General features: G+C 44.5%; 1 protein-coding gene across 1 annotated transcript in view; it reads right to left on the reverse strand.

Moving 5' to 3' along the window:
* The window catches only part of LOC109309745 (histone PARylation factor 1), a 15,468-nt gene extending 2,842 nt beyond the window's left edge, over positions 1-12,626 (reverse strand). Inside the window, exons 1-7 of the mRNA XM_019534610.1 lie at positions 12,522-12,626; positions 12,275-12,434; positions 10,060-10,249; positions 9,600-9,698; positions 6,802-6,952; positions 1,988-2,075; positions 1,175-1,347 (exon numbers count right to left, since the gene is read on the reverse strand). Of these exons, the coding sequence (XP_019390155.1) occupies positions 1,175-1,347; positions 1,988-2,075; positions 6,802-6,952; positions 9,600-9,698; positions 10,060-10,249; positions 12,275-12,434; positions 12,522-12,581 (921 nt within the window). The 5' untranslated portion in view covers positions 12,582-12,626. The remainder of the gene's footprint in view (positions 1-1,174; positions 1,348-1,987; positions 2,076-6,801; positions 6,953-9,599; positions 9,699-10,059; positions 10,250-12,274; positions 12,435-12,521) is intronic.
* Between the last annotated feature and the right edge of the window lie 136 nt (positions 12,627-12,762).

Raw genomic sequence — 12,762 nt, forward strand, 5'->3', positions numbered from 1 at the left:
GCGAGATGTGTCAGACCCTAGTCCAGGCCAGCATGCTAGAGGGGATGGGGATTTAAACCCCATCCCAAAAAAAAATCACCTGCATGGGACCCCAGCAGGGATCTGTTTGGCAAGGGGGCAGCAGCTGTTGCCAAGCTCTCCCCTCCAGCTCAAGTGGAGGGGGTGTGACGCTGGCCCAAGGCCCACATGTCGAGGCAAAGGGGAGGAAGAGTGGTTTAAACTCCTCTCCCTCCTTCACCCCTGCCAGGCAGACCCCAGCTGGTGTCCTGACCCAGGGGAGGGGCTTAAAGCACCCTCTCCCTCTCTGCCTCATTCTGCCTGCCTGGCCTCAGGGTCTGGCCACCCCACTTCCTTTGTTCCAGTGGCAAGCGGGGGAAAAGCCTGGCAGGGGCTGCTCCACCCCTGGCTAGCAGACCTGGCTGTGGTCTGGAGCCAGGTTTCCCACCCACTTCTCAGCCAGCAGGAGCAGTGATAGTGCTTTGGCTAGGGAGCAGAGGGGCAGGGCCAACCCTGCTCTCTGCAAAGCACCCTGGGATGCTGAGGCATTGTGAGTTAACTTGAACCAGGAAGAGATCTTTTCTTTTGTAATTCCTTAGACTTACCACAGGCAGGCCATAAGTACTCACCATCCACAGAAGGTAGCAGATTGTGCAGAATGAAGTAACTAGACATGTTTTGAAAGAGATTATAGCCCCAAGTACATACCATTCTTACTAATTAATTAACTTAAAATATTTTAATGTTATTACAGGACTGGATTTATAGAAGCATTCAAATAGCTGAAGCTGCAGAGCAGTACTTGGCAAGAGAATTCGTAAATCTCATTAGGTACCTATGTGCATCTTCAGACACCTAATTTGCCTTTAAGTTTATTTTATTGCCTCTGGATTGCTGGGTCACAAGTACCATGAAATTTAAGTAGAAGAGCAATCTTGCTATCCAAGTAGCTAATTTTAAACACTGAGGACTTGGGGAAAGTGATATATGTACATATATAAATATGAACACACACAACGAACAATTCATCATAATTCCCATGCACCCAAGGTCTCTGTTCTCTAGCACAATCCCTAGTAGTGACTTTTGGACAGGAAAGCAAAACCAGGTCCAGTCCTCCTTTAACTACAAACCCCACAGAATATATTCCGTGAACTAGAACCATTCTAGTACTTACATGTGATCCAAAGCAAAAGAGGTCCATTCCCAGTTCATATCCCATTCCATAGTCACATTCGTCATTTGCAAACTGAACAAAAGTAATCATTTCCTGAATGGGAGCAAAGGCTTTCAGTCTCTCCTCATCGCTAGGAGCATCCACAATTGCCTTACAAATTCTTTTAAGATTAGCTGCAACAAAACATTTAAAACTGGTATTTAATTTACATTTGTATACCAAGTAGACAACAGGTCACAGGACATACACAGATCCCTTTCACTCAAAGCAGCATAAAAGAGTTTGAAGATGCAAGGAATTCTTGGATACAGAGTCATAGGAAGAAAAACTGATGGTTCTGATAGCATGGGTAGAAGTGGCTGAAAACCCATGCTCCAGAGTCTGCAGCTGCTGCTCCTTCAATTACTCCCAAGAACTGGACACATTCAAAGTGGCTCCTGCCTCAGGACTCTTTAATACATTTTGCCATGTTAAATGACAACTGAATTCTTACAATGGAGTTTGTATAATCAGACAAAAATGGAACACATCTCAGTGCCAATACAGATGAAAGCCAGGTAACTGGATTTAACTGAATTTACTGTTTCACTGGACTCTTTCATTGTCTATTAAAAAAAAAGTTCACAAATCAAATATACATATGCAAAATGTATTCTAACAGTAGAAGACTATACATTTCTCATGCTATTATTGAAGCAGTGTGAATGCAGTCTATATTTTGCAACTCAGCAGAAGCTCCTAAAGCAAAAGAATATGCTTAAGTTAAATCTCAACGAGGATATTTTTACTTAAAAAAAATTTAAGATAAATTACCATTTGTTTCAGGGAGCTCTCTATACCCAACATCATTTTTGTCTACAGGAACAACAAGACCTGCTCCATGAAACGTCTTGGTCACTACCTGGGGGGAAAAGAAAAGGGGTTGGGGCAGTGGTGGGAAAGATGCATCACCTTCACAAAACAGCAAAGAGCAAATACACAAAAATACTACCAGCTTACACCTGACAGCAAAATGCTGACAGTGTTCCATTATTCATTTATTATCTTCTGAATGACCTTTTGCCCCAAGCACCTTTACGGCCAGAAATAAAGGTGCACAGAGGTTAGCTGGCAATTTCAAACATCACAAGTAACTGGAAATATTAGAGTGATGAAACTTTTCAAAATGCACGCTGTTGAGGGATACTTACATTGCAATGCAAGACCACTGATAATTTAGAGACAGAAAGCTCCAATTTGTTCTTTCTGACTGGCTATGCAAACAACACATTGCTATTGGCTCTTTTGGATGTTAAAAAGGTAGTAACAAAAATCACCAGGTCCAGCATTTCTGTGTATATAGAACTATACTTGCTTTTTTACCTACAGTAAATTAGGTAATATTAAACACTTCTTGTATGTTTTCTCTAGATACAGCTCATGTCCAATTTGGCCATTTTGCAGCAGAAGGCACAAGTTGGCAAGAAGTTGCTTTACATCAGTCTGCACAGGCATTGTCATTGTACATGTGATGACTTAGACCAGTGGATCATAATTCACTGCCTTTGTCTTCAGTGCTAAGAACAAAATAAAGAACAAGCTGAGGATTTATTTGTAATATCCTCACATTAGCACTACCCTGTCTTTGAACTGACCCAAACGTAAGTTTTATTTGTTCCATTCAAAGTTTTATCTATACTACATTTTTGGACCCAAACCACCTGCGTGGGATAGCCACTTGAAATGTTTAAATTTCAAAATATACTTTAAAAATGTTCTATTGTTGAAATTATCCTTGGGGAATTTCTTTTCTTTTCCTTTACATTTAATCTCCTCTACCTGTATCCAGATATGATCTCCTTTATTGGAAAGACTGTTTACTTTCTCAAAAATAAAAAGGTGCTTAATACACAAAAATACCCCCTCCCCACTTAACACCCGATACACCGTCAGCTGGTTGCATCCACTAGTCACTGACCTGTAAATTTAAGTGAGGCTAGATCAGACTGCCTTTAAGTACCCAGAGAGACTTCTGAAAAAAAAGTGCAATTCATGATACAGCACAACCCAGATATTTCACAGGCGTAGGTTCCCAACCCCTGTGAAGCTGAAGGTTTGTGAACTAAGGCCACACACAGCCACAAAATACAGCTACATAGGACGACAGAGGATGCTTTGGCTGTTAAATGCAGCTCTTATGTCTAAAGGTGCTATTTCTCCTGTCTGCCATGCAGAACTACAGCTGTGCTATGGAAGATCAGAGAAGCAGTACCCTTGGAAATAAGAAGTGACAGCATTCAGCAAAGCAACTGGCTCTTAATTTAGCAACCTGCTGCAAATTAAATAGGATATGAACCATATGGTTACAATGTCTCAGTGTTTACTATTATTTTACCTTTACTAGATTCTTGTAGTGGTAGTGGATACAATATGCAAGATAAGAGCTTTATATTAATACAGTTAGCAGCAGTTGAACATTACCCAGCTTTTCTGGAGTAGCTGGAATACTGCTCCAAATTTAGATAATATTTTCCTAGGATGCCAGACAGATGCTTCTACATACAAACAGAAGTTTTCTAGTCATGCTGGTAGCTCCTCATCTTTGAGATACTGAATTTATACACACACACACACACACACTAAAAGATCACTGCATTGTATTTCAATAATTCAACCCTTAATTTCCTTTGAGCAGCCTGAAATAAATGCTTTAACTGTACAATTGAAATATAATCCTCTTGAACTGTGTCCGGGAGATGCTAGTGACTGTTAAGTAGCAGGTGCTTTCACAAAAAGAACTTAGCATTATTCCACATCAGTGACAGTTGCCTACTTTGCTCTTTGGGAGCTGTACTGACTAATTAGCTTACTGGGGTGGGTCATATCCCACTGTATCATACAGAACATATATATGAGTGATGTCAGCATCAGCTACTTTTTAACTAATGAAAGACGTCAGAAGAATTGTGGCGACTCCCCTGTGACACTATGACTAAGTACATACCCTCAAAAAACCCGTGGCTGAATTGACTCAGTCTTTGCAGGTTAATTTAAGCTGCGAAGACTGAACCAATAAGCAAAAAAACCAGACATTCACTTTTGATTCAGGAAATGCAGCCACATGCCTCCTGTGGTTTAAGCCAGAAGCTGGGGGGGGGGCGGGTGTCGCTGGAGCATAACTCTGGCACATAACCAGCATGGGTTATGTGTTCACTTTCTCTTCATGCTGACCCCAAAGTCTCTGGGATCTGCAGTCCAGAGTCACAGCAGCACGACTCTCCAGAATTGTACATCATATAATCTTCCTGCTTCTAGGTGCCACTGGGATCTGTAGTCCTTGGTCACAGCCAGCAGGGCAGGGCAGATCAGTACTCAGGGGAAGGGAAGTTTAACCCCCGACCCTGGCCCCAGCAGGGGTTTGCTGGGGGCAGGGGACAGTGCACCGGCTAGTAGCCAGCCCTCACTGCTCTAGCTAGGGAAGCAGAGGGGTGGGGCCAGCTCTGATCTCTAAAGCAGACAGCACAGCATGGCACAAAATGCTGGGGGACTCTGAAACTTCTGTCCCAGAACTCTTCCTCGTTCAAGTTAAATCATAAACCAGTTTGACCTAAATCAATTAAGTAAGATACTACATTCAACCAGGTTCATCTTAAACCAGTTTTGAAACTGGTTTATGTGTATGGAACTTCTGTCCTGTTACAGGTTTAAACCAGTTTCTGATCACTTAAACCGATTTGTGTGCAACTTCTGTCCCTAGCTTATTTGGCTGACAGACCAAAGAGGATGTTCCTAATCTACATGGGCAGGTTAAGCAAGAACAGACTAGGAAAGTGACCAACAACCATCAATACAAGGATAGCTGAAAAATAAATGAACAAATAAAGCATTGTGCTAGTGCAGCATGGACCACTTGCAGTAGGCATACTGCAAATTAGCCTCACACTAAGTGCTATACTGATCCCCTTCCTCTGCCTCCTTCTGCTGCTATGCTGCCTGTCCCTTCCCCGATCCGTTATGCCACATGCAGACACCTTGTGACTTACACCAGGCGTACTGTAGTTTGGCCACCCATGTGCTAGCAGAATATTTACCAAAGTGTACGGTGGACTGGCTATAACGGGCTGAAAGCCACAATGTAATGCACAAGTTCTGTCAAATTTACTCCCTATGAAAATTAGAGCAAATGAACTTCTCCCTAGAAGGAAACAAGTTAGGCCAACAATTCTTAACACTCTAGTCCAGGGGCAGGCAAAATATGGCCTGGGAGCCGGACCTGGCTCATGAGGTGATTTCACCTGGTCTGCAGATGGGTGCCTACCAATTCACTGTATTCAACCTTGCCCCGGGCTGCCCCTGCTATGCTTGCATGGGGCTGAGTACATGGCCATCCCACAAGTGAGGGTGGGAGTGCAACCTGACCCCGGCCTCATAGGTAGGGAAGCGACAGCAGGCAGGCGGGGGAAGTGGTGGCAGCTGGGCAGGAGTGTGGGGCCTGCACCAGCACCCCATGGCCAGCAGAGACTCAGGTCAGGGTGGCAGGAGTGCAGAGCCTGGGCTGGCAGGGGCATGGGTTCCACCTGGCTCCATCACATGGGGCTCATATGAAGTTCCCGGGTTCTCTGCCCGAGCTGCGTGCCTCTGCGGTGAGCCAGAGGCCTGGTCCCACTCACTGCTATGCCCAGGTTATGAGGAAATCACAGGGAGCTCTGCACTATGGAACTGGGCCGGTTCCACCTCTCTCCCTGCCGTCCCAGCTGAGCCCCATGACTCCACTCCCATCTTCATTGCGCAGGGCTCCTCCTGGCAGCACGAGGCTCAGGCATGTGAACCCCATGTGATGAGCTAGTGATCCAGCCATGTGCAGTCTGAAGCTCTCTGGGATTACATACTGCCAGGGGATTCTGCTTGCTGCTGCAGCTGGCAGCAGGGGCTATGTGTAATACAGGGGTTTGTTTGTAGGGGCCCCCCCACACACATGCACCCCCAGCCACCCTCCCCCTCCACATACCCCACAACCCTCCATATAGTCCACACTCACCCACACCTTCCTCCACACCCCATACCCACCCACACACCAAACATGCACACATCAACGCCCTCCCCACTACACACACTATATAAGAGTAGACTTCATTTTGAGCTATTATGCAGTCACCTCTATATACATAACAACTGCACACAAAGTCAGGACACAAATACTTTTTTGCAATAAAATTAAAATATGTTATTGTAGATGGTTGATTTTTAGCTTATAAGAGTTGCTTTTTTCCAGTTCCAAGACAGCAAACACCCTTCCCAAAAGGAGTACTTCCATGGCAAGGGGAGGAACTTCTGGTAGCAAAGGTCAGGGTTAGAGGTGGGACTTCTGTTCTGTGCTGGGTCCCCTGGTTGCCAAGGGGCAGGGCTACCCTTGCAGCCCTCAACAGTGCACCAAAATTTGTTAAGCAGCCCTGAAGTTGAAACAACTGCACACCCTGATTTTAGACAGTGTTGATCCTTAAGCAATGTTCAGAACAGAATTAGCTCTGGAGAGTGCTATTGCAAGATACTTATAGAAGAAGGGAAGAAAAAGGAAGTTAGTGAAAAAATAAATCCAGTTTAGAAGGAGTAGTTTTTATACCTAGCAGATCAGAAAAAAAGAGCCATACTTCCTTATCTCTCTGTTTCATCTTCATGGTTTTCTGCTCCAGTGAATAACCCAGTTCTTTTGCTGTTCTTGTTAGTTTTTCATCAATGTCTTTCAAAACAGAATTTTTCTTTTTCTCTATCACTTCCTTTAGCTTTTTTGACAAATATAATCTGTAACAAAGGAAAATCCATTGCACAATATATCCTTTATTAAAGTTAAAAAAGTAGCCTCCTATTTGGTCTTATAATAAAAAAAGGTTACATATATGTATGCAGCATATAAAAGCCCCACTTTAGAAGTTTAGGTGCAATGATCCAATTAAGTACCAGAAATGAGGTTTCTTGTTCAACTTTGTGCTTGTGCAGAAGTGGTGGAAGATGGTCATCACTTGAGGCAACTGTTCAATTTCTTTTTATTTTTTAAGCCTCTGGATTCATGCCTTTATTACACCTCACCCAAATCCTGCTACAAATACAAATATATGCATTTGATCCTTATACTTTGCATCAGATGCGACTGAGCATTTCTAGGAAAAGATCATGAGTAATTCCAAAACAACTCCTATCATTATGCTTGCAGACAAAGAGCTAAATCAGATTTGGTTGAATGGAACACATCAGTTTTCAACACAAGTCATTAATGGATGCAATTTCTAAGAGCTACAAGTTTAAAAAAACAAAAACAAAAACAAACACTTCTATGCCATGGTATGTGTTGCCTCAATATGTTTAATCCCATAAAAGAGAAGAATTTAAAAGACTGGGATCCGCATAATTTGTTATCTACAAACCTACTTATCTAATAATAAGTACTGCTGTTGCATATAATACTTCTTATGTTCATGCAGCCAGGTTCTTTAAGAAGTAGAAATTGAAATGGAATTAGTGTTTCCCTAAAAGAGCTGTACTAAGCATTAAAATGTGTTTTAATTGAAAGAGGAGAAGGATTTAAAAGATAACAAGTTTGAACGAACATACAAAGAGAAAAATCAAACTTGTCACTAAGAGAAAAACTAAGAGTTAAAACAGTTACATGTCTGAGATTCTGAAGAAAAGAGTTCTATAGCATAGTAAAATTCTTGTTATTCTGTAGAGAAGGATGCAAATTGACAAGACAACAATTTTCCCCATGACTCATCTGAAAGATAGCCACAATTCTAGCTTGTTTATTCGTTGACGGTAGAGCATATGAAATCTTATGGTTTGCACATTTACTACTCCAAGATACATGGCAGACCATTCTGTCCCAACTGAGAAATGGTATTTTATTGTTTATTATATTATGGAATGCAAGATTCACTTATGTAGACAAAAATGAAAGGTTAAGCTAGATCAGTGGTTCTCAGCTGGGGCCTACAGAGCCATCACTGCCATAGCCAGGTGGAACTGTCTGGCATATCTTTGTTTCCAGACCAGGATGCAGCCGCAGTAGGAACTGTAGCCCTTCCCGGTCTACCAGGAACCCCTCTACTGAAGCCCTTCCCCTTTCCCCTCTTGAAAATGGGGATAGGGAACGATTTTCCCTGATTCTAGGCATGTAATCAGGGCACGAGACCAAGGTGTTGACTGGAAGAGTACTGGAATGGAAGCCAGGGAGGGGGGAAAAACCCGGAGTGACTTCAGGGGCCAGGCAGAGGGATCAGAGACTGGATTCCCCTCTGGTCTGGCTCCTCCCACTCCATCCCCTGGTACGAGACAGCACTTTGCCTCTTTCCCAGCCACATCTAACCAGTGGCAGACCAGCCAGTGGGGGGGGGGGCGGGGCAGAAGGGGCCCATGGCCCCCAGGTGCCAGCCAGGCCCTTCAGAGTTCTTACCACATGATGTGACTAAGTATTACTATGTGAAGGAGCACGGGGTGCAGACATTGGTCCCTGGGCACAAGAGATCCATGGTCCATCACTGTGTCTAACCTAAGATTTTTACAGCCACAATTTGTCAGCACCTATGAGAGGAAAGGGTGAGTGAGGCTGATGAAGGGAACTCAACCCCAGGTCACCACAGTGAGCTTGCAGCCCCTGCATAAACCCATGCTGTGACAGATAAGACTCTTGTCTGGCCTCCCATGTTCTTCCTTCTCCCGTTTCTCAGAACAACTCCACTAATACTCCTGTCCCGTCCTCATACCTAGGGTACAGAAATAACTTCTGCTAGAATAGTGTTTGTGAACTGAGGTGCCTCCCAATTCAGAAAAGTTAAAGAAAAGTTATTTGAGTCTAAGGTTGAGAATCACCTAGTTAGATACTTCTGGTTTAGTAAAGTGTTCCAAGTTCCCTTCACCACTGCTTCATCTCCCTTCATAAGCTAGCTAAAATATGCAGACTCCAATCACTATGACAAATAAACATATACAGTTGATTTTTACACTATGAATATCCTTTGTACACCGAGTGTGCTTTATTTCCTTCAGAAATAAAATAAAAAAACATTATAAATGGATGTTGAGGTTACAGCCTTGGTTAATTCAATATAACTGCAGAGGTGAAACCAGCCAGCCAAAATATCCATTTGCCTATTAAGCTTATGAAAGGAACAATAAGAGAAATCATTTTGAAAGTTACTCTGTAGGGACTTCAGAGAATTCTTTAAGTCACTAGCAGCTGTAACCCTCCAGCCTCCAAAATCATATTAGGATGCTGGCTTTTTGGAAGATGGGGTTGAGAAATAAAAAGTTTGAAAAAAGAGAAAAAGAAAAAGCTGGGAAACAAGGATAGTTGTCACGAAGTTAAATGCAACTATCTGTAGTATCCCCAGCTTCTAGTTCTTAAGCATATGCAATTAGTTTTCCTCCATGCTGGAAAGAAAGCATTAAACCTTACTTGACTGCAGCAAATAAGTTGTCTCCAACTTGAGAAATCACACAGCTTTTCTTAGCTTCATTTACACCAACCCATACTGGAAGGTCATCCGGCATATCCCTATAAAACAATACGCAAATATTTAAGGCTGGTATTTTCCATTCTTTTAGCATCTTTTCACACATTCTAATTCCACTTTAAATGGAGTATCAGAGGTACAAGTTCTAGGCTTCTCTCAAAACTGGACATGCTGTACTATTAGGGCCTAATTTTAATATCTAAAGTAAGGCTTCACCTACAGCCTTCTCAGTTCTGCTAAAGACACCAACTGAAATTTTTCAGTATTCAGAGAAACAAAATTAGAAGTTCTGTCATTCTAGTGGTGCCTCATTTCCACTCTCTCTCCACCCTTCTATGCAAATAGAGGAAAATAATCACGCACTTCTGCAGTTATAAAAGGAGATTAAGTAATACAAAATACCTGAAATATCCCATGTGATATTGTGTTTTGCTATCTCCGACAATTATAGTCTGGAATTCAGGCGGGTCATAAAAAAACCTCCAGTGAAGGTTGAAGTTCAACTCTGTTGATTTTTTTGCTTTTTTGTGTTTTCCAGCGAGTATATCATAAGGCCCCACCAGCTTAAGTCCAACACTTGATACAAGTGCTTCTGCAAAAAGCAAACCATGAAGAGTGTCAGGCTTTTTGGGGGATTTAGGAAGGTCTAAAGGACATAAACAAAACTCAAGCTCTTACAAACCTAGTCCCTCTGCAGTCAGGCCCAAGTCTCCTCTTGTGCCATGCACAAGAATTGAAAGGTGAAAGACTCTTGCCCACATAAAGCGTTTTTGTATTCATATGCTTTTCTGCTTAAATTTTATGGCTCAAGTGTTGTGTGAAAGCAGACAGTTTTCATTCATATCAGCAATTCTCAACCAGGGAGCTGTGGTGCCCTGGGGCACCTCAAGATCCTTTTAAGTATGCTGTGCAATGTTAGCATGGTTAAATGGGCAAATCTGATTCACAAGATAGACCCAGAAATTTCAAGTAATCCACAGCGTTCAAAACATTCTGACCTGCTGTGGTCTGAGTGCTTTGCAATGGAAGAGTTGCTCCGAGTGAAAACTAAGTGCCTAGACAACTGCACTGAGGCTGCTCCAACGTGGTGTAATTAACTGAGTCTGCTGGAGTGTGGAGCAGGCTCCAGAGGCAAGTGTATCAGCATCCCCATGCTGAAAAATGACAGTCCCTACCACCATTTTTCAGCATGGGGATGCTGATACATGCGACACTCTGGGTGCTTTAAATCAGAGCAGCTCTTGGAACCACTTTAATTAAAGCCCTACCCCCACCTCCAAGAGCACATGTATAAATGCCCTAAGAGCTGACATTTCCCAAGGAGCCTTGAGACTATTAAAGGTGACTTTCATTCCACAAAAGTTTGAGAACCACTGATCCATATCTAGCAATTACTGCTTTTCCAAAGTAACAGTTGCATGGCTTGAAAAACCACAACGTATTTAATTTTACAATATGCAGATTAGAAGAGATTCCTCCCCATACAAGCTAACTGCCCTATGCTCTCCTATAGAAGTCTGAAAACAGTTCCTGTTTGACATGAACAATACTTCATTGTTTCTAAAAAGGTTACTTTTAGGGTCTGGATTCCCTGGATCAGCACCCCAAATCCTTTCTCCAGCCTGAAGGCAACTAGCCAAACCCTTAGCAATTAAAAGGATTTAAGAAAAAAAAAGAATAAAATGTACTGAAACATACCTTAAGAGACTTCTAGGATAGGTGTTTTCCCTGTTCTACTTTAAGCTCGGTGTGTTCAGTTTCAAGAACCAGGGGTAACACGGTGAAATTATTAGGTAGGTAGTTTAAAACTAACAACAGGAAGTTTTTTTTCTCCCACACAGGGTGTCACTGAAGTGTTCGACTTGTTGCCACCAAAAGTTGCGGAAGCTGCCAGTTTAGCCAGAGTCAAAAGGGGACTGGACAAAACCTCAGAGAAAAGGGGCATCAACAGCTGCTGAGTATGAGAGTTAGGGACATAGTCTAAGGTTATAACAGGAACTTCCCACAGCACAGAACACGCAGTCCAGATCTATTAGCCATTACTGAGCAGGGAGTTAGGGGCAGTGACCACCCACAGGTGGTGGTGAGCTCCTGCATGTGGCCATAGCAGTGTCTGGGGGGGGAGCGGGGGAGGAGGAATTGGTTTGTGAGGACCGACTAGTGGTCAGTGACCACCCAGACACACCACCACCAGCGTGAGTGACAGCCAGTGGCAATTGGCAACCACCCACAGGCACCACCAACAGTGTCAGTGGCGCTTCTCTCAGGGGGTGCGCATGCACCAGTGTGCACCCCTACACATTGCCAATGGCCTCTGAATTAGTGCTTCCTGAACCCTAAATGCTGGAGGCTGCAAGTGAGAAAGGAACAGTGGAGGGAAAAACCCCACAGTCATAACCAGTTCAGTCTCCCTTTCAGCCTCCACTCTCTGGCCAGGAGACTGAGCAAGGCTGAGGGAAGGTCTGAACCTGCGCAGGGCCGTTCTTGTGTCCATCATTATCCCGTTCAAAGAGAGAAGCAATGGGAAAGCCTCTTTGTAGAAAGCTCCGTATCTGCCTTGGCAGACGACACCTCGGCCCCAGATGTCGCGCCGGGGCAGAAAGAAGCCAGGACGTACCCGCGGGCGCGTCGGGATTCAGCTCCTGGCAGAAGTCCCAGAAGTGGAAGAAGTCCTCGGGCATCCGCAGCCGGTAGCAGCCTTCCACCTCCGTGCGCAGGGGGCCAGAGCCGTCGGCTCGGCCGCAGCGGCTCTTCTTCATGCCCCGCGACTTCTCGCACTGCAGGGGGAGAAGCAGCGCCCGCGTGAGCCCAGCGCGCTCACACAGGCTCAGCGCCCCCCGCCCCCACCAGACCCCTCCCCGCACCTGCTCCGGCTCCGGCTCCCGCTCCCCAGTGCGAGGTCTCCGCTTCCCGCCGCCTGTCATGTTTGTGCCGAGCGCGTCCCGCCTCCCCGGCCACTTCCGGGTCGCGACCCGGAAGCGTCAAAGCAGAGCGGACAGCCCGCCCCCTCGGCTGCCGGACCTCGCCCCGCCCCCAACGCCACTGCCTGGAGACTGGTCGGCGCGTCGCTGACGTCAACCCGCGTCGAGCCCCGCCCCCTCCCTC

The sequence above is a fragment of the Crocodylus porosus genome, unplaced genomic scaffold (assembly GCF_001723895.1).
Source record: "Crocodylus porosus isolate Cpor-Errol unplaced genomic scaffold, CroPor_comp1, whole genome shotgun sequence".
Lineage (NCBI taxonomy): Eukaryota > Metazoa > Chordata > Crocodylia > Crocodylidae > Crocodylus > Crocodylus porosus.